Source organism: Onychomys torridus, chromosome 1, assembly GCF_903995425.1.
Source record: "Onychomys torridus chromosome 1, mOncTor1.1, whole genome shotgun sequence".
In the NCBI taxonomy this organism is placed as follows: Eukaryota; Metazoa; Chordata; class Mammalia; order Rodentia; family Cricetidae; genus Onychomys; species Onychomys torridus.
This window is the reverse complement of record NC_050443.1, coordinates 2671969-2693735: the sequence shown is the minus strand read 5'-3', so window position 1 is coordinate 2693735 and position 21767 is coordinate 2671969. Positions and strand designations below refer to the sequence as shown.

Sequence of the window (21767 nt, the reverse complement as noted above, 5' to 3'; positions counted from 1 at the left end):
TTCTCTGTCATTGGGTGATCCCTGTGTCTTTCCTAGGGTCCTGTTTTCTAGGTAGCCTCCCTGGAGTTGTGTAGCAGTCTAGTCATCTTTGTTTTACATCTAGTATCTTCCTATGAGTGAGTACAAAACCATGTTTGTCTTTCTGAGTCTGGGTTACCTCACTCAGGATGATTTTTTCTAGATCCATCCATTTGCTTGCAAACCTCATGATGTCATTGTTTTTCTCTGCTGGGTAGTACTCCATTGTGTATATGTACCATATTTTCTTTATCCATTCTTCAGTTGAAAGGCATCTAGGTTGTTTCCATACTCTGGCTATTACAAACAATGCTGATATGAACATAGCTGAGTAAATGCCCTTGTGGTATGATTGAGCATTCCTTGGGTATATGCCCAAGAGTGCTACAGCTGGGGCTTGGGGGAGATGTAATCCCAATTTTCTAAGGAAGCGCCATATTGATTTCCAAAGTGGCTCTACAAGCTTGCATTCCCACCAGCAGTGGAGGAGAGTTCCCCTTGCTCCACATCCTCTCCAGCATAAGCTGTCTTCTGTGGTTTTGATCTTAGCCAATCTGACAGGGGTAAGGTGGTATCTCAGAGTCATTTTGATTTGCATTTCCCAGATAATTAGGGATGTTGAGCAATTCCTTAAATGTCTTTCAGCCATTTGAACTTCCTCTATGGAGAATTCTCTGTTTAGTTCTATAGCCCATTTCTTAATTGGACTGTTGGGCATTTTGATGTCTAATTTCTTGAGTTCTTTATATATTCTGGATATCAGCCCTCTGTCAGATGTGGGGTTGGTGAAGACCTTTTCCCACTCTGTAGGCTGTCACTTTATCTTGTTGACCATGTCCTTTGCTCTACAAAAGCTGCTCAGTTTCAAAAGGTCCCATTGATTGATTGTTTCTCTCAGTGTCTGTGCTATTGGTGTTATAGTTAGAAAGTGATGTCCAGTGCCAATGCGTTCAAGACTACTTCCTACTTTCTCTTCTATCAGGTTCAGAGTAACTGGATTTATGTTGAGGTCTTTGATCCCCTTGGACTTAAGTTTTGTGCATAGTGACAGATATGGATCTATTTGCAGCCTTCTACACATTGACATCCAGTTATGCCAGCACCATTTGTTGAAGATGCTTTCTTTTTTCCATTGTACATTATTGGTTTTTTTGTCAAAAATTATATGTTCACAGTTGTGCGGGTTAATGTCAGGGTCTTCAGTTCTATTCCATTGGTCCACATGTCGGTTTTTATGCCAGTACCAATCTGTTTTTATTACCGTAGCTTTGTAGTAGAGCTTGATGTCAGGCATTGTGATGCCTCCAGAGGTTGTTTTATTGTACAGGATTCTTTTGGCTATCCTGTTTTTTGTTCCATATGAAGTTGAGTATTATTCTTTCCAGATCTGTGAAGAATTGTGTTGGTAATTTGATGGGGATTGCGTTGAATCTGTAGATTGCTTTTGGTAAGATCACCATTTTTACTATGTTAATCCTACCTATCCATGAGCATGGGAGGTCTTTCCATTTTCTGACATCTTCTTCAATTTCTTTTTTTCCATTTGAGCCATAACATCAGTTAAGACCATTATGTCTCTGTTAAGTTTCAATTTGGCCGATCTGTCCAGAGGTGAAAGTGGGGTGTTGAAGTCTCCCACTATTAATGTGTGGGGTTTTATATGTGATTTAAACTTCAGTAATGTTTCTCTTACATATGTTGGTGCCCTTGTGTTTGGGGCATAAATGTTCAGAATTGAGACCTCATCTGGTGGATCTTTCCTGCAATGAGTATGTAATGTCCTTCATCATCTCTTTTGATTGTCTGTTCCTCCACTTTATTTTTGATTTCTTCTATATAAGGCTCTAACCTCTTCATGATGTTACTTATAAGGTTGTTTTCTTCTTCTTCTTAAATTCTGTGATGTTCCAGTCTAGCTGTTGGAGAAGGGTTAATTTCTGGTGATGCTGTATTGCTCTTTATTTTGTTGTATGTACTTCTGCCTTTACGTCTGCCCATCTCCTTGTGGGTTCATTCTTGGTCTTATCAGTGTACTTGGTCCAGACAGAGCTGACAGATTTAGGGAGCCTGTCTCTGGTCCAGATGGAAGCTCTGGGCAGGATGGGAGCTCTGGTCCAGATGAGAGTGCTGGCCTGATAGGAGCTGGGGGCTGGACTCTGAGTCTCAGGAAGTCCCTGGGGTCTCCTTATCTTGTCCTGATGGAAGTTCCGGGACATGTAGGAAGCTCTGGTCCAGATGGGAGTTCCAGGGCAGTTGGTAGCTGGGGGATCTCTGGTCCAGATAGGAGTTCTGGGGCAGATCGGAGCTGGCGGCTGGTCTCTGAGTCTCAGGAAGTGGCTGGCGTCTTGGGCAAATGGGTGAGGGGGCATGGTTTGGAGACTGTAGTGTCTGCCTGCAGTTTTAGAAAAGGGGAGTCTTCCCACAGGGCCCGCTGATTGGCTGGAATCTGGGGCCAAGTTGGGCAGGTCCTCCCAGGATGGCTGGTGTCCAGGGGTGCGACCATTGGTAGTTGCCTCTCTGATCGCAACCCCAGGCTCCCACCTCTGGTCCAGATGGGAGTTCCGGGGCAGGATGGAAGCTTGGGGCTGGTTCCTAAGTCTTAGGAAGTGGCTGGGGTCTCGGGCAGATGTGTGTGGGTGCAGGGCATGGAGGCTGTAGGCTTCACCAGAGGGTCTTGGAGAGGGGGATCCTTCCTGGTGGGGATGGGGCATTCTACCCTATGGCCAGAACCTGGGGCACAGTTCGGCAGGTCTTCCATGGAGTGGCTGGTGCCCAGGGCTGTGACCCTGGTGTGGGCCTCCCTGGGTGTGAGTCCAGGCACTCACCTCTGGTCCAGGTGGGAGTTCCAGGGCAGGATGGAAGCTGGGGGCTGGTCTCTGTTTCTCAGGAAGTTGCTGGGGGTAAATGGGTGTGGGGGCAGTGTGTGGAGACTGCAGGATCTGCCTGCAGTCTTGGAAAAGTGGAGCCTTCCCACAGGGCCGGCCAATTGGCCCGAAACTGGGGCCAAGTTGGGCAGGTCCTCTGGGGATGGCTGGTGTCTATGGGTGGGACCCAGGGGCAGTTGCCTCTCTGACCATAACCCCTGGCACCTTTTCATTTTTCTTTATTAAAAAATTTCCTTCCCATGCTCCAGGGATAGATCCTGATTCCCCCTCCCTGGGTGCCCCCCAAACATTTTGTGCCAAACAACCGTCTTCCATATGCAGAGGGCCCCGTCCAGTCCCATGGAGGCTCCATGGACTCTAGTCTACAGTTCATGGGCTTCCACTAGTGTGTCCGGTTATCTCTGCACATCTTTCCATCATGATCTCGATGTCCCTTGCCTGCAGTTTCTCTCCTCTCTCTCATGATTGGATTCCCAGAGCTCAGCCTGGTGCCTGGCTATGGATCTCTGCATCTGCCTCCATCAGTCACTGGACAAAGGATCTATGATGGCAGTTAGGTTATTCAGTAGACTGGTCACCAGAGTAGACCAGTCAAGACATCCTCTAGACCACTGCCAGCAGTCCAAAGTGGCGTCATTCTTGTAGATTCCTGCGAACCTCCCCGGCAACCTACCTCTTCCTATTTTCATGAGTTTTTTGATTAGGATACAAAAAGTATTTTCTTCCAGCATCTTTCCACATGTGCCGTTCTTCTTGGTTCTCACATTTATCCTCCCTCTCTGCCCTCTCCTGTGTCCCTTCTCTGCTTACAACTGTTTTCCTTCCTCCACATTGTTCTTCCCACTTCTGCTTTTCTCTTCTTTTTGAAAATGTTTGTGGTGTGTGATTTGTGCATGGTGCATGTACACAAGGGTATGGGTGTATGCACACATGTGGAGGCCAGAGCAAGGTGTCAGGTGTCTTCCTCTCCCACTCTCCACCACATTTCCCTGAGATAGGATCTGTCACCTAACCTGAAACTTGCTGATTTGGTTCAGCTGACTGACCACTGAGCTCTTGAGTCTCTGCTGTCCCCAGTCCCCAGTGTTACAAGTATACAGCAATGCTTCCATGTATGCTTGTACGTGTGTGGATGCTGGAGATTTGAACTCAGATCCTCATGCTACAAGAATAAGCAAGTATGCTTATCTACTGAGCTATCTCACCAGCCTTTTGTCTTCTTTCTTTTTAATCAAATGAATTTGTTTTGTTTTTTCAAGACAGGATTTCTTTGTGTAATCATGGCTGTCCTGCAACTCACTCTGTAGTCCAGGCTTGCCATGAACTCACAGAGATCCACCTGCCTCTGCCTCTGAAGTGCTGGCATTAAAGCCATGTGCCACCACTGACTGTCTCAATTAACTTTTAAATTAAAATTTCAGGCCACATGTGATGGCACACACACATCTTTCATCCCAAGACTCACATCTCTGTTCCCAGCCATATGTGCTATTATTACTGCTGCATTTTCTCCCCCATGATCGTCCCCATTTGTGCTGGTGCTTTCCTATTACATAACTTCATTACACTTTCAATTTCCTACCTATCTTGTGTTGTCTTTTTCTCATGATCCCCTTCTTAGTTTCAATACACACACACACACACACACACACACACACACACTCACACACACACACACACACACACACACAGACAGACATGACACACAGAAAGACAGACAGCCTCCCCCCAAAGACACCATGCCAAAACTATGGTAGAAGCTCAATTGTGAAAATGATGGAAACTTCTCTCAGGAGGTGTGCTGGTTAGTTTCCTTTCAACATGGCACAAGCCAGAGTTGTCTGGGAAGAAGAGACATCAACTGAGAAACTGCCCCCACCATATTGCCATGTGTGCATGACTGTGGGGCATTTTCTTGGTTAGTAATTGTTGTGGGAGCTACTCTACAGCTCCTTGGGAACCTGGCCCTGCCGACATCCGTCGACTAGTGATTTTTTTCTTATGCCTCTCCAGGGCCACCACCCCAGCCTTCCATCTGGGCAGTTCCAGGAGCTGTGATTTCCACAGGAAGTGCTGTGACCATCTTCTGTAGAACCCCTCCAGGCATGTCCAGAGTGTGTCTAAGCCATTTTGAACCCAATGGAACGTGGTTTGATTGCACCCCACAGGGAGCCCAGGAGGTGTGTGAATTCAGTCTGCAGAATATGACACACAGCAATGCTGGGATTTACTACTGTAGCTACTCCAAGGGAGGTCTATGGTCACAAATTGGTGACAAACTGGAGCTGGTGGTGACAGGTGAGTAACTTCCCAAGAACACTGTTCTTCAGACTCAGTCTGATGCCTATGTATCTGAACCACATATTCCCTATCACAGTCCCTGCCCTGTGTCTCTGCTCCTATATATGGATCTCTCCTCTCCTCTCCTTCCCTCTCCTCTCCTGTTCTCTGCTCTCCTTTTTCTCCTATCTTTATTTCTCATCTCATCCTTTCCCCTTTAATTTCACTTTTTCTTGACAGTTTTTGAGACAGGTTCTCAAACATTTCAGTGCAGCCTTGAACTTGCTGTGTATCCAAACATAATCTTGAATGTGTGTTCCCTCTGCGTCTACTACCTAGTACTAGCATTGTTGACTGGACAATGACACATTCATATGGTGATGGGCATAGAGCACAGGGCACTGTGTATATTAGGGAGGAATTCCACCATCTATGATTCATCCCCAGACCCTTTTTTTTTTTTGGTTTATGACCCTCCCTCTGTGCTGACCTTGTTCTAGGCTCCCTCCAGAATGGTGATTATAGCCCCTAAGGGCTGGAGTTCTTGGAACTGCCAGCAGCCTTCTGTCATACATAGATGGTCTCTATGGTCTTTGTTCATGGAAAATAATACAAACATGTTTTGTGATCTGATAGATCGGCAGTGGACGAGTTTCCTTTCGTCTTCCTCCTGTCTTCTCTCTGGTCAGACTCTGTGAATTGTCGGCTTATCTTTCATCACGTTTTAAACAACAGGGCTGAACTGTCTGGTTTTGTGTCAACTTGACACAAGTTAGAATCATCAGACATGAAGGAGACTCAGTTGAGGAAATGCCTCCACAAGATCCAGTTGTAAAGCATTTTCTCAGTTAGCCATTATGGGGGAGGACCTAGTACATGGTGGGTGATGCCATTCCTGGCCTGGTGGTCCTGGGTTCTATAAGAATGTGGGCTAAGCAAGCCACAGGAAGCCAGTAAGTCAGTAAGCAGCACCCTTCCATGGTCACTGCCTCCAGGATCCTGCCCTGTTTGAGTTCTTGCCCTGACTGCCTTTGGTGATGAACAGCAATGTTGTGGGGAGGCCAAATAAAACATTTGCTCCCCAGTTTGGTTTTTTGTAATGGTCTTTCATACAGCAACAGAAGCCATAACTAAGACCAGTTTTTTTGTAAGTTTTTTGAGACAGGGTCTCACCATATGTACTGGTTTGGCCTTTAAACCTGGATATAGAGCAGGTTGTTTTTAAACTCACAACAATTCATCTGCCACTGCCTATGAAGTGTTCAGATTAAAGGAATGTGCCACCACAACCAACTAATATCACAGTCTTTTTCTTCCAGGTGTTTATAAGGTGAAGCCATACCTTACTGTTGATTCAGGACCTCAGGGATTCTCAGAAATTAACTCAACTCTCCTCTGTCATACACATGATTCCTTTAATATCTTCATCCTCTGCAGAGGTGGAAATGCTTCCTTTCCCCAGAACTGCTCACAGCAGGACCACAACACATTCCCCATCTCCCCTGTGAGTCCGGGGCACAAAAGGACCTACAGATGCTTTGGCTCTTACAAACAAAATTCCTACTTGTGGTCACTGCCTAGTGACCCCCTTGAGTCTTCAGTCCCGGGTAAGTACGTCTGGTTCTTGTTCCTTATCTCTGTGCTTAGAGTGTCCTCAAGGGTGCCATGTGTGATATGTCAATTCCACTGCATGACTCCTGTGTGCTGTATGTTGCACACCACACTGCTATTCTGACTGGATTGCTCCATTTGCACTACGGACTCTGAACATTATGAGTCAATTATATTATTTTGGGGTAGATACAAGAACATCCATCTAGGGAGTGGAAGTCCTTACCTATACCTAATGAGAACCTTTCTGAAAGACAGTAACCACTTGATTGCTGACTCTTATCCTCCAATGTTGCTTTCAGAGTTGTGTGTGACAAATACATCACCACCCAATGGGGCAGAGAAATTGGACTATATCTGCTAGTTTCTCCATTGAAGATGGTTTTTAAGATCTCAAGAGATCATCTGTTTTTCTTTTGTCTTTTAGATTATGATATAATACATGAATCCTTCCCTCCTTTTTCTCCCTCTAAACATTCCCATGTACCCCCTTGTTCTCTTGTAAATCCATGGCTTCTTTTTACATGCATATATGTATAGGTCTATACATGTATATATATTTAATATAACCTCTTTAGTCTGTATAATGTTATTATGTGTTTCCAGAACTGACCATTTGGTATTGGATAACCAAGTGGTGTTCTCTTCTCTGGGGAAGACCATTTCTCCCACTCTCAGAATTCCTAGTTCCCTGTAGTTATTTATGAGTTGAGGCCTCATGGGCTTTCTCCCATCCACTTTTGCATGTCTGTTTTGTTTGTCCTTGTCCAGCTCATGTTTAAGCAGTCATGTTGGTGAAACTTTATGGGTGTTGCTTCTGACATTAGTAGGAGACACAATCTCACAACAAACTCCCTGATCCTTTGGCTCTTACAATCTTTCCTCCCCCTCTATCACAATGTAGGAGTGGTTTTGTAGATGCATTCATTGCAACTGAGCTGCACAACTCTGCATTTTGGTTTGTTGTGTTTGTCATGGTATATGTAATGTGATATGCAATGGTCTTCATCTGTTGTGTCATGAAGTTTCCGTTGTGAGGAATGAGTACAACTCTTATCTGTCCCACCAGTCTTTGTCATCACAGTGCCCCTCTGAAAAGCCATCAGTCCAGTGGAGAACGGAGAAAACATTAGCAGAAGAGAGATCAGTAATAGCAGTGCCAGATTTCTTGATGGAGGGGAACTTTTTTGATTGTTTATTTTGAGACAGGGTTTCTCAATGTAGTTTTGGTGCCTGTCCTAGATCTTGCTCTGTAGACCAGCCTGGCCTCAAACTCAGAGAGATCCACCTGCTTCTGCCTCATGATTGCTGGGATTAAAGGTGTGTTCCACCACTGCCTGGCTGGGGACTTATTTATTTACATCTTAGAACTATTGATCATTTTGGATGTCTTGAGTTTTCGAGAAATAGGACATGTTTCAGATATGGGGAACAATGGGCTCATGACATGGAAGTTTAAGTTGGGAACATATTTGCTATCTTGAAAACGTGGGATAGAGAACATCAAGTGTGCATGGGTTAAAGATGGAAAGATGGACATTTTGAGACAGGAGGAAGAAATCCCATGTTGAGTAGCAAAGGAGATGCCATATCATGAGCTTCTATGTGAGCAGGTGGCATACAGGAGTGTTGGTGGGGTCTGCACATACTTAGACATCTACTTCTATGCAACATTGACTGATGGATTTTAATTTTACTGATACAGCCAAGGCATCCTTTATGATCTTCAGAACTGTATATACAATGAGATATCTGAAATTTATCTTTGCAGACATTTAGCACACATCTCAACAGAGCCCCAGATTGGAAAACATCTATGTATCCTCCTCACATAAGTATCAAGAGAGATTGCATCTGTCCCCTTTGAACCAGAATTCTTCAGGGATCCTCTTTTGCCATGAGTTCTCACATGACTCATTATCAAACTGTCATTTGTGTCCTGAAAATATTTTCAAATCCTGTTCCTTCTTTGTTGTGTCATCTCTGTCACCCCAAGATCACCTTTCACCCAGCCTCCTTATTGTGGAAGAAGGTGGGAAGGCATAGGTTTTAACTAAATAGGAGCAAATAAGAAATGGAGGACCTCTGGGGCTCTGTAATATACCCAAGGCACAGCCATTTAAGGGGCTTCCAGCATCAGACTTATCTCATCTAGAATGGATAAAGATGTTGATTTCCCTTTCTCTGAGCCATGATCTGTCTTTTCCTGCCATTCAATTTTTTTGAGACACGACCTCACTGTGTAGTCTTAGGTATCATGGTACTCTGTAAGTAGACCAGGCTGGCTTTAAACTCATAGTGATACATGGGCATTGCTTCCCAAAGGGTAGGTTTAACACTAGGCCACTAATGTGCCTGTCTGTCATTCAGTTCTTTGTCAGTGTCATGGAATGACTTTAGCAGTCACCTATATGACTGCCAGCGCCCATGTTAACACTAGCTAAGTAAGATCCCAGTGTTAGGTAGGGGGGCAGCGAACAATGTTCATTCATCGTTTAGGTTCCTGCTTGTGTTCCTGACTAACCTCACTCAATGACAGAGTGTGACCTAGAACTCTAAGATAAGTCAACGTTTCTCTCCAAGTTGGTGTTGGTCATAGTATTTCATTAAAGCAACGAAAAGAAAATACAATAGTGATGAACATATTTAGACACTTGCTCAAGTGCACTGTGTTCTGATGGTCATTCATTTAACTACTGTAGTGGAAGATAGCTACATGAGCCTGGGTTGTGTAGCCAAAGGAGTATTTGATGTCTCTCAGCTCAGATTCCTTGTACCATCTTAATAGAGCTCCTAGTTGGCTAATAACCAAACATCTATCTTATTTTCAAGTCCCAATTGCAGGAGATGTTTTCTATTCTCTTGCAGATATATTTTTTTATATTTTTATTAAGAAATTTTCTATTCACTTTACATAGCAACCACAGATCCCCTCTCTTCCCTCTTCCCACACCCGAGTCTTCCCTCCCAAGCCACCCCCATTCCCACAATTCCCAAATCAAAGTCTCCCAAGGGGAGTCAGCAGAGCCTGGGCACTCAGCTGAGGCTGGTCCTAGCCTTTCCCCGCTACTCAAGTCTGCACAAGGTGTCACACCACAGGCACTGAACTCCAAAAAGCCTGCCCATGCACCAGGGATGGATCCTAATCCCCCTGCCTGAATATCCCCTTAATAGTTCAAGCTAAACAACTGTGTCTCTAATCTGGAGGGCCTAGTCTAGTCCTATGGGGTTCCTTAGCTATTAGTCCTCAGTTCATGAGTTTCCACTAGTGTGGCTGGTCATGTCTGCATGTTTTGCCATCATGATCTTGATGTCCCCTGCCCACAGAATCCCTCCTCTCTCTCATGGATTGTATTCCCAGGTCTCAGCCTGGTGCCTGGCTGTGGATCTCTGCATCTGCTTCCATCAGTCACTGGATAAAGGCTCCATGATGACAGTTAGGGTATTCCCTAGACCGGTCACCAGAGTAGGCCAGTCCAGGTACCCTGTAGATCATTCTTGTGGATATTATTTATTGGTTCCCTTTTGCATTATTTCTACAAGGTTCTTCACCATATTCCATCCTTTCTTAAAATGTCCCTGACTCCTCCCCTCCTTGCCCATCATGCCAACATCACCTTTCTCCTACTATTGTTGTCACTAGCTGTCTCTCCACTTTCTTCTGGCCTCTCATGTCCCTTTATCACACAGCAAGTTCAGGCACAATTTAATGAAAAAATGTTGGGGATTGTAATATTATTACAACATTCCCCCTTTACCTTTCTTTAACTTTCTTCCCCCAAACCCTAATATATGTGCCCTCTTTCAAATTCATGGCCTGTATCTTCATCAGTTTTTATTATGAGATATATATACCTAAGTATAACCTGCAAGTCTGTAGAATGTTTCTTGTATGTATGTTTTCAGTGTTGACTCTCTGCCATTGGACAATCAGTTGGTGTGCTCTTCTTTCTGAAATATCACCTGTTTTGCTCTCCTTTTTCCTAGTTGTCTATAGTTCTTTGTCTAGCACATAAATACTTTGTATTAGTGTGTATTCATTGTACAAAGTGGTGATTTCCTTCAAGCATATCCTGAAATTTGACTTCAATTCAACCCATGATCATATGCTCATGCTGTGTGTGATAAAACAGATGGGAAGAGAAAGTAGACTGGAAGATGGTAAGAAGAGGTATAAAATGCCACGTTTGGACATGATATATTCACTCCATTATGAACTCAGTGAAAATGCACTTGCCACATTGGCTGCCTCAGACTGAGCTTGTCAACAGCCATCTCTGATTGGGAGAAGGTCTCAAGAGTTCCTGACAGCCTCCTGCTGAACTAGTCACCACTGATAGATTCTGGAATTTGAGGCATCATGTCCATTGACTGTGTAACCATTTGTAAGCCCACCACTCTTCAATGGAGTTTCACACTCATGGTCACACAGATGGCCCTGGTCAAACACATTGGATCTCAAAACTAAAGATAATCAAACACATGATTATAGAAAAGCAACAAATGGAGAGGATGATGGTGGGTAGAGGCAGCAGGGAGATGGTGAAGTATAGGAAGTCAGAATACTCAGAATGCATTGTCCAAGAATCAAGTACGGAGAGACATCTAGTATTGATCAAACTGACTAGCTTACTGCTATGTGTATTGTGAAATTGAAGCTAAGAGACATATTTGCAGAAATATGAACTTTCACTTTGTAAATACAAACTGGGTCCTAAGTAGTTAATTGTTGGGGTTGTACCACAGATTCTAGTGAGTATAGTAGAATCAGAAAAGCCACCACAACATTATCCTAATAGTCAGCAATTCAAATCTATATAGTCTGTAATGATTTTAGTACAGCTTCAACATGCATTTCTTTTTATGCTTTGTTCCAAAGAAAACTGATCCTTGCATGAGTCTGACACTGTAGAAAGAGCAGTAGCTGCATTTTGATTGCTAACTTGGCCATAGCTCATCCAACCAAAAAGCGTCCTTAGCTTTCCATGCAGTTCTGTGTATTTGTCAGAAGGAGTCTTTCTATAACTCATGTAGACATGTATTTGATTCTGAGACCAAAATGTAGTGGTCATTTTAGAAAACAGCCAAAAATTGATATTTGTTGACATAAATACTTCAGTTTGCTTTTTCTCTCTACAGAGTCTCCTAAACTGTCAGGTTACAGTTTAGAGAATTTCATCCGGCTTATAATGGCTGTCATCATCCTGTTGTGCCTTGGGGCTCTATTGCTGGATTCTTGGAGGAGCAGAAGAGAGCTCATGGGGCCTTTAGCATTACTAAGCTGAGAGCCTAGCTACCCCTTCCTAGATTTCATCTAAAAGCCATTGCCGGGGACAATTGTAAGAGGCATGTCATAGTGCCTGCCTGAGTTAAGTTTCTGTTGTCCACTACTGAGCCACCAACCAGAAACTATTGACATGCCTGGACCAGTTCTAAGTTATTAGAAAATAACTTAACATTTCCTCATCTTTCTGCTGCAGTGACCATTAGTAACAATGTTTTGTGGTTAGGTTGCTTGGCAACTCAACAGTTCCCTGATCTTTTCCCAAAGAAAGTTTCCTGGTCTGCTTACTATAAAACCCACCTGAGAAAAATAAATTTTTTGCATCTTGATCAGAATACTGTCTTGCTGTCATTTCTTTGTGTCCCTTGTCCCTTTCATTCCCTCTTCTAGGGTCTCTGCTGAAGATCCCGCTGGCCAGGACAACTGGCACTCAGCGTGAGGCTCGAGGATGTGGAGGAGCAGTGAACATTGTCACACACCAGGGCAGGCCTGCCTAAGAGTTGGACCACCGTGGAAGACGACTCCACAAGGGAAGGTCTGGTCAGTGATCACCACAGAAACTCCTGGCCGTGAGACAGATGCAGAGGAATTAAAACATGAGGGCGTAAGGTAAGTTTACCATGGTACAAGCATTTTGTAAACAGGATTTGTTTATTTTGAGACTGTAACAGTCTCTCAAGACAGGAGGATCTAGGGTCAAAAAGAAAGACTTAAAATTTTTTTAACTGTATTGGAGATGTCTGTCCTTGGTTTCCCCAAGAAGGGACCATTGATGAAAAGTGCTGGAGATGGGTTGGTGACTGTTTAAATGACTTTTACCAGACCTTTTGTCCTGAAAAGGTCCCTGTTCAAACCTTTTCCTACTGCAATTTAATCAATGATGTCTTAAAAACTTGTAATCATTCCCCTGATGTTCAAAAATTAATTAAGGAGGGAGAAAAAGCCCTTATTTAAAACTTACCACTGATGAACTTGTCCCCCTTAATGAGATTCTAAAAGGAGACTCAAACCTTTCATCCACCAGATAGCTCCCATTCAACATCGGGAGTTAACCCCCGGGGCTTGGTCCCAATGAAATTGGCAAATAGATGTTACTCATTTAATTGAATTTAGCAGACTTAAATACATACATGTTACAGTTGATACCTTTAGCGGGTTTATATTTGCCTCTCTATAAGCTGGAGAGGCCTCCAAAAATGTCATTTCCTACATTTTACAATGCTTTTCTATCTGAGAAAAGCCTAAAGTTATAAAAACTGATAATGGCCCAGGATATACTGGAAAAAGTTTTCAATCTTTTTGCCAACGACTTCAGATTAAGCATGTCACTGGCATTCCTTACAACCCCCAGGGCCAGGGCATTGTTGAACGTGCTCATCACACTCTAAAATCCATGCTTCATAAATTAAAGAGGAGAAGCCTGTATGACACGCAAGGCAACCTCCAAAACCTTCTACCTCATGCCCTTTTTGTACTTAATTTCCTCTCCTTGGACAAGAATGAAAGGTCTGCAGTGGATCGCTTTTGGTATCCACAAACTCAAAGCCACCAAGCATTGGTCATGTGGCGAGACCCCTTAACCAGGCCTAGTTCCTGGGTTTTAACGCTTCATATACTTTTCTGCTTTCTCCCATCACTTCCTGGGATTAAAGGCTTATTTCTTGGGATTAAAGGTATGAGTCACCATGCCTGGCAGTTTCTTGTGTGGCTTTAAACTCACAGAGATCCAGATGGATCTCTGCCTCCTAAGTGGTAGGATTAAAGTTGTGTGTGCTACCACAGCCTAATTTCTATGTTTAATATTGTGGCTGTTCTGTTCTCTGACCCCCAGATAAGTTTATTGGGGTGCACAATATATCAATCACAGCACTCTATCAAAAATTTTGACGATCCCTATCCCACAGGACATGCTCTGCCTATCTGTCACTCTGTTCCCACAACTTATGCTCAGGACCCCTGTGGAGTTCTTGGGATGGGATGTCCCCCACTAGCCCAAGCAAAGAAGAGCTGTCTTCTTGTCCCCTGTGGCCAGAATTTCTCTTGCCACCTCTCTGGTTTCTGCAGTCTTGGCGGGAGGAGTTCTGGGTCACTCCCTTATAGCAACAGCTCACCTATCCAAGCAACTTCAGGTAGCAATTGAGGCTTTTGCAGTACCTTATCCTCCATCCAGAGGTAGCTAACCTCTCTTGCACAGGTTGCTCTACCAAACCGATGGGCCTTGGACATGCTGACAGCAGAAAAGGGTGGGACATGCCTTTTTCTAAGGGAAGAATGTTGTTATTACATTAATGAGTCTGGAATGGTAGAAACCCAGATAAATAAGCTATATAAACTTAGCCTAGAACTACATAAGCAGCAATTCTCTGCCGCAGCAGATGACTAGTGGAGATCATCCAACTTCTCCCTTTTAATGCCTCTCACAGGGCCATTAGTCAGCCTTTTGTTATTTGTAACATTGGGTTTCTTTATAATTGGTAGGCTAACCCGATTCATCAAAAAACAAATAGACTCTCTGCCATCAAAACCAATACAGGTTCATCATCATCAGCTCAAAATGATAGATCGAGGGTGTGATCCCTATGATATTTCTCAATCCTCTTCTCCTTTAGGAGCAGCATGAAGTCCGAACCTATGCTTATTGGCATCAGCCGGTATGGACACCGCTGGGTGCAAGGCCAAGCACTGCAGGGGAAGGCTGATTTAATAGCCCTTGGTTCAGATTCCCTGAGAGACAAACCTGACTTGCATAGAGGTTGGTATCTAGAAGCACCAAAATGTGTAAGCCCTCTCCTCCCCCAAAGGTACCCTTTTTCTCAAGCCTGCAGCTGCTCTAGGAGGTCAGGTCGTGTCTCCCCCAGCTGGTTAAGGTCTACCACCGTTCAGGTGGGCGCACTCCCTCATAAAATAAAATAAAATAAAGGGAGGAGATGCTGAGGACAATTCTAAGAGCCATGCCATATTGCCTGCCTGAGTTAAGTTTCTGTTGTCCAGCATTGAGCCACGAGCTAGAAACTTTTGACATGCCTGGACCAGTCCTGTGTTATTAGAAAATAACTTAACATTTCCTTATCTTTCTGCTACAGTGACCATTAGTAACAATGTTTTGTGGTTGGGTTGCTTGGCAACTCAACAGTCCCCCTGATCTTTTCCCAAAGAAAGTTTCCTGGTCTGCTTACTATAAAACCCACCTGAGAGAAATAAAGTTTTGCATCTTGATCAGAATACTGTCTTGCTGTCAATTCTTTGTGTCTCTTGTCCCTTTCATTTGCCATCTCCCTTCTGGTGTCTCTGCTGGAGATCCCGCTGGCCGGGACATGCCAGCCATGAAACGTATAAAAGGAGTTGTGATCTGTCTGCTGAGGAGTCAGTGCCTAGAGAGGTGGTGCAACATCTGTGACGTGCCTGGAAGTTCCCAATGCTTTTTGGGATTTTGTAGGAGTGGTCTCCCAAGTAGTAGATTCCTGTTTCTCTCTTCTGTCTCGTGTGGGACATCCCTGTGTAGTGCCCATCCTTCATTTCTTATTTCTCTGCATATGATTGCTTCCTTGTTTTTTTCCTGTGAGCCTGTGGACATGCTACTTTGGAATGCAGTTGAATTGAATCGTTGACTTGAGCATTGTCATGCCATAGATGACTATGATTCTAGACACATTGGAATGCCAAAGCATTCCTCTGGTCCTTGTGTAGATATTGATCTTGAGCGTACTATCATTTCAACTTCCTCATCCATGATGACTGCAGCACTGGACTCCTCCAAGACCCCCTATTGCATAAGCTAATGTGCCCCTCTCATCCTGCCATATATAACATCAGCAACTCAGTCAGTTCCCAGTTTGCTTGTGAACCTCCAACAGAGTATGAAGCTGATCCCAGCTTTGATTCTTTCATTTGAGTCTTTCTTTCTTCATGCCTTTTTCCCTCACTCAGAGTCGCAAACTCAGCTTCATGTCTGCATCTCTACCCCATCTCATGCCAAGAGTTCCCTACTCTGTCTTGTTTTATAACTATGGTCCTCTACCATTGACCCTGTGAGCAACATCCATCATTCAGTGTGTTTCCTTCTCAAGCACAGCACCTATCTTAGATTTATCTTTTGATCAGAAAACATGTTTAATTGAGATATTTTATTACATTTGTGGCATTGGCCTTTAGACTGATCCCCTTTCCAATGCCTTTCCCATACCTCCTTGCTCCTCTAGCTCCATTTTCTTCCTACCTCCACTGACATCTTAGGACATACATTCCATCATCCTGTCTGTTTCTCTCTTCCCTAAGACCTTTGAGATTTACATACAATCAATTTTGATCACATTTAATTCCTACTGGAGGAGAATAATTCCATGTGTAGGGTAACTCTACATATATATATTTATATATATACACACGCACACATGTCTGTATACATGCATATATACATATACACAAAATATTTAGCAAGCTTATAAAAGAGTTGATTTCCGTGTGGCTTTTAAAAACATCCTTATTGTTAGCTATCCGCTCCCCTGCTCTGCTTCTGCCCTATATTCCTATCCTCTCCCTGATTAAACCTCCCTCCTCTTTCCTCCACATTCCCCTTTAATATCACCTGTATTCTACTATGCTGTCTCCCTTAAGACTTTTCTTTCTTCACTCTACCAATGGCCCCTTTCTTGTTTTCTGGATTCTTCAGGTACTTCGAAATAAACACACACCAATTTAAATACTCAGCACTGCGATCCATCTGTGAGTGATAGCTTGCAGCAATCGTCTCTTCGGGTCTGCATTGCTTCACTCAGAATAATGTTTGCCACCTTCTACCGCACACCTGCGGACTGCAGTTTTCTTTGCAGTGGAGTAAAACCCCGTTGTCTGCAGGCATCTGTGTTCGTCATTGTACTATGACTGTGAAGAGGCACCGTCACCATGACAACTCCTATGAAGGGAGCTTTTCATTGGTGGCTTACTTACAGCTTCAGGGCCTTACTCCATTACTATCCTGGCATAGAAGAGTGCTGGTACACTGGGAGACATTGAAGCAGTAGCTGAGAACTCTATCCTCATCTGTATGCAGAGAGGGAGACTCTGGGCTTGGCATGGGCTTTTGACACCTCAAAGCCTACTCCATACTTCCTCCCACAAGGCCATATCTCCTTATCCTTTCAAATAATGCCACTTCCTGGTAACTAAGCTTTCAAATTTATGAGCCTATGCTGACTTTTTTTTTTTAATTTTTAATTTTTTTTGCCTGCATGTAAGTCTGTGTGAGAGTGTCAGATCTTGGAGTTATAGACAATTTATAGCTGCCATGTGGGTGCTGTGATTTGAACCCGGGTCACTTGGGAAAGCAGTAAGCACCCTTAACCATTGAGCCATCTTTTCAGCCCCCTAAGCTGACTATTTTTATTCAAACCCAGCACATTTCATTCCCTTGTCTTGACATTTGTCCACATGGCTATCATTGTGGCTTTGCAAAGCTGCAGCATTTTGACATTGTGGTCACAATTCTCCAGCACCTTTAAAGTTTCATTTTCAGTGGTTCTCATGATGTGTTATGGGAGTTTCCTTATGCCTTTTCTTTGGGAAATTTTGTGTGGGTTTTGAAGGGTGAAATCGTATAAAATGGCAGACTCTTTTTGGAAAATTATTAATTTTTCCACTTATTTTACATCCTGACTAAAGTTTCCCCTTGCTCTGTCCTCTTGTCCCCACCCCCACCTCTGCTCTACACCCCTATCCTCCTCAGTCTCCATTCAGAAAGAGCAGGCCTCCCATAGGTGTGAACAAAGCATGGCATGTCAGGTTGAGACAGGGCCAGGCTCCTACCCCTGCATCAAGGCTGGGCGAGGCAACCCAGCATGGGGAATGGGCTCCCCAATGCCAGCTCATGTACCAGGGGAAGGTCCTAGTTCCACTGGTAGGAGTCACAGAAACAGACTAATCTATACATGTGTCACACACATGCAGAGGGCCTAGTTTGGTCGCATGCTGGCTCCCTAGCTGTCAGTCCAGAGTTCCTGAGCTACCATGAGTATTGAGGACTATGTGGGTTCAGCCCCCTGATAGTCCCCTCCCAGGGTCCGGGAAGAACCTACAACCAGCTGATAAATAATCTTTGATGAAAATAAATGAATCTATGTACATGCAACTCCTTAGTCTGTACACGTTACTATTCTGTGTCGGTTCTCTCTCTACCAGCTCCTATTCTGCTCTCATTTTTAGCTCCTTTCTTGTTTGACTTCTCTCTACACTTATCTGTTGTCCCCTCTAGGTTCTATCTTAATTCCTTCATCTAGTTCTGCCCCTTCTAGGTCCTCATCCATCTAGTTCTTTCCCATCTCAGCTCCTCTGCCATCTCCTTTTCTCTCATCTTGTTCTTCCTCATCTTGTTCTTCCCCATCTGGCTCTTCCTCATCTTCCATCTAGTTCCTCTAGTACTCTCTTCTAGCCCTTCAATTTAGTTCTTCCCCATCTCAGTTTGGTCTTCTCAAGTTCTTACCCATTTAGTTCTTCCATTCTCTTTTCTCTTCTCTGTCTCCTTATTCTCTCAGTTCTCTATGTTCCTCCTAAGTCTCCCTGGAATCCAGTTATAAACCCAAGCAATAGCAATCCTCTGGCTGAGCAAGGTCACCAGGTTTGAATTCTTACAGGGTCATAAGAATTGTCCTCAGGCAGTGACCACCAGGCTTTCTTTTACAATCCAAAATGGGAGTGGTAAAAGAGGAGGTCAACTGAATGCTAATGTCTGGTTAGTACATCAAGAGGAGGATCTATGTACTGAGTCTACATTCTGAGAAGTGGTTAGGTAAGAAGTTAGGGGTCTATTAGTGAGGTTGTATAAGAAAGGAGGGTCTCCACACCCACAGAAGCCTGCACCTAGGTCCCAGTCCTGGGCACCAGCCATTCCGGGGAAGACCTGCCCAACTTGGCCCCAGGTTCTGGCCATATGGCAGGATCCCCTACCCCCACTGGAAAGGTTCCCCCTCTCCAAGACCCTCTGGTGGACCCTACAACCTCCATGCCCTGCCCCTACACCCATCTGCCAGAGACCCCCAGCCAGTTCCCGAGACTTAGAAAACAGCCCCCAGCTTCCATCCTGCCCTGGAACTCCCATCTGGACCAGAGGTGAGTGCCTGGGGTTATAGTCAGAGAGGCCCCCGCCCCTAGATCCACCCCTGGGCACCAGCCATCCTGGGAAGACCTGCCCAACTTGGCCACAGATTCCAGCCATTCGACAGGCCCCGCGGGAAGGCTTCCCTTTTCCAAGACTGCAGGCAGACCATGTGATCTCCACACCCTGCACCCACACCCATCTGCCCGAGATCCCAGCCACTCCTGAGAATCAGAGACAAGTCCCCAGCTCCCATCCACCCCAGAACTCCCATCTGGACCAGAGGTGAGTGTCTGGGGTCACACCCAGAGAGGCCCGCACCTAGGTCCCAGCCCTGGGCCCCAGCCATACTGGGGAAGACATGCCCAACTTGGCCCCAGGTTCTGGCCATAGGGCAGGACCCCCCATCACCACAGGGAGGTTCCTCCCCTCAAAGACCATCTGGTGGACCCTAAAACCTCCAGATACTGCCCCCACAACCATCTGCTGGAGATCCCAGCCACTTCCAGATACTTAGAAACCATCAGCCCCTGAACTCCGATCTGGACCAGAGAGATCACAGCCATTTCTGGAGGCATAGAAACCAGCCCTGAACTTCCATCCTGCCCTGGAACTCCCATCTGGACAAGTGGCCCCAGCTACTATCTGCCCTGGAACTTCCATCTGGATCAGAGCTTCCATCCTGCCCCAGAACACCCTTCTGGAAAGAGGAGCTCCCATCTGGACAAGATAAGGAGACCCCAGGGACTTCCTGAGACACAGAGTCCAGCCCCCCAGCTCCTATCCAGCCAGCACTCTCATCTGGACCTGAGATCCCATCTGGCCCAGAGCTTCCATCTGGACCAGAGACAGGCTCCCTAAATCTGTCAGCTCTGTCTGGACCAAGTACACTGATAAGACTAAGAATGAATCCACAAGGAGATGGGCAGATGCCAAGGCAGAAGTACATGCAACAAAATAAAGAGCAATACAGCATCACCAGAACCTAGCCCTTCTCCAACAGCTAGACCTGAACATCATGGAATGGAAGAAGCAGAAGAAAACAACCTTATAAGTAACATAAAGAGGCTAGAGCCTTATATAGAAGAAATCAAAAATAAAGTGAAGGAACAGACAAACAAAAAATGGGAAGAACGCTATAAAAAACTAGAGAAAAGGACAAATAAAGCAGAAGAAATCAATAAGTCCCTGAAAGAAAATCACGAAAAGCAACGAAACAGATGAGGGAAAAAGTTAAAGACCTGAAGAGGGAAATAGAAAAAATGAAGAAGACACTAACAGAAGGAATGCTAGAAATAGAAAATCTGAGTAAATGAACAGGAACTTCAGATGTAAGTATACCCAACAGAATGCAAGAGATGGAAGAGAGGATCTCTGGTGTTGAAGATACGTTAGAAGAAATAGATTCATCAGACAAAGAAAACACTAAAACCAACAAAGTCATGACCCAAAATGTCCAAGAAATTTGGGACACCATGAAAAGACCAAACCTACAAATAATAGGGATAGAGGAAGGAGAAGAATACCAACTCAAAGACACAGAAAATATATTTAACAAGATCATAGAAGAAAACTTTCCCAACTTAAAGAAGGAAATGCCTATGGTGATACAAGAAGCCTATAGAACACCAAACAGACTAGACCCCCCAAAAAAGTCCCCCGCCACATAATAATTAAAAAACTAAACGTACAGAATAAAGAAAGAATATTAAGGGCATCAAAGGAAAAAGGCCAAGTGACTTATAATGGCAAACCCATCAGAATAACAACCGATTTCTCAATGCAGACTTTGAAAGCCAGAAGGACCTGGACAGATATAATGCAGACACTAAGAGACCATGGATGCCAGCCTAGACTAATATACCCAGCAAAACTTTCAGTCATCATAGATGGAGTGAACAAGACCTTCCAAGACAAAACCAGATTTAAATAATACTTATCCACAAACCCAGCCCTACAGAAAGCACTAGAAGGAAAATTCCAACCTAAGGAAGGCAGATATACCCATGAAAACACAGGCAATAGATAACACAACAGCAGTAAACCCCAAAGAAGAGAAGTACACACACACTACCACCAAAAAATAAAAACAATAACAAGAATGAACAATCACTGGTTATTAATATCCCTAATATCAATGGGCTTAATTCACCTATAAAAAGACACAGACTAACAGAATGGATACAAAAACAGGACCCATCTTTCTGCTGCATACAAGAAACACACCTCAAATTCAAAGACACCTCCTAAGAATAAAAGGCAGGGAAAAGACTTTCCAATCAAATGGTCTCAAGACACAAGCTGGTGTAGCCATCCTAATATCCAGCAAAATAGACTTCAAACTAAAATCAATCAAAAGAGATAATGAAGGAGATTACATACTCATTGCAGGAAAGATCCACCAAGATGAAGTCTCAATTCTGAACATTTATGCCCCAAACACAAGGGCACCCACATATGTAAAAGAAACATTACTAAAGCTTAAATCACATATAAAACCGCACACATTAATAGTGGGAGACTTCAACACCCCACTTTCACCTCTGGACAGATTGGCCAAATTGAAAATTAACAGAGAAAAAATGGACATAACCAATGTTAT

General features: G+C 44.1%; 1 protein-coding gene across 1 annotated transcript in view; it reads left to right on the top strand.

The window, feature by feature from the left end:
• The window catches only part of LOC118591934 (leukocyte immunoglobulin-like receptor subfamily B member 2), a 76176-nt gene that overhangs the window by 5984 nt on the left and 48425 nt on the right, over positions 1-21767 (top strand). The window contains exon 5 of the mRNA XM_036200366.1: positions 4917-5201. Coding sequence (XP_036056259.1) covers positions 4917-5201 — 285 coding nt within the window. The remainder of the gene's footprint in view (positions 1-4916; positions 5202-21767) is intronic.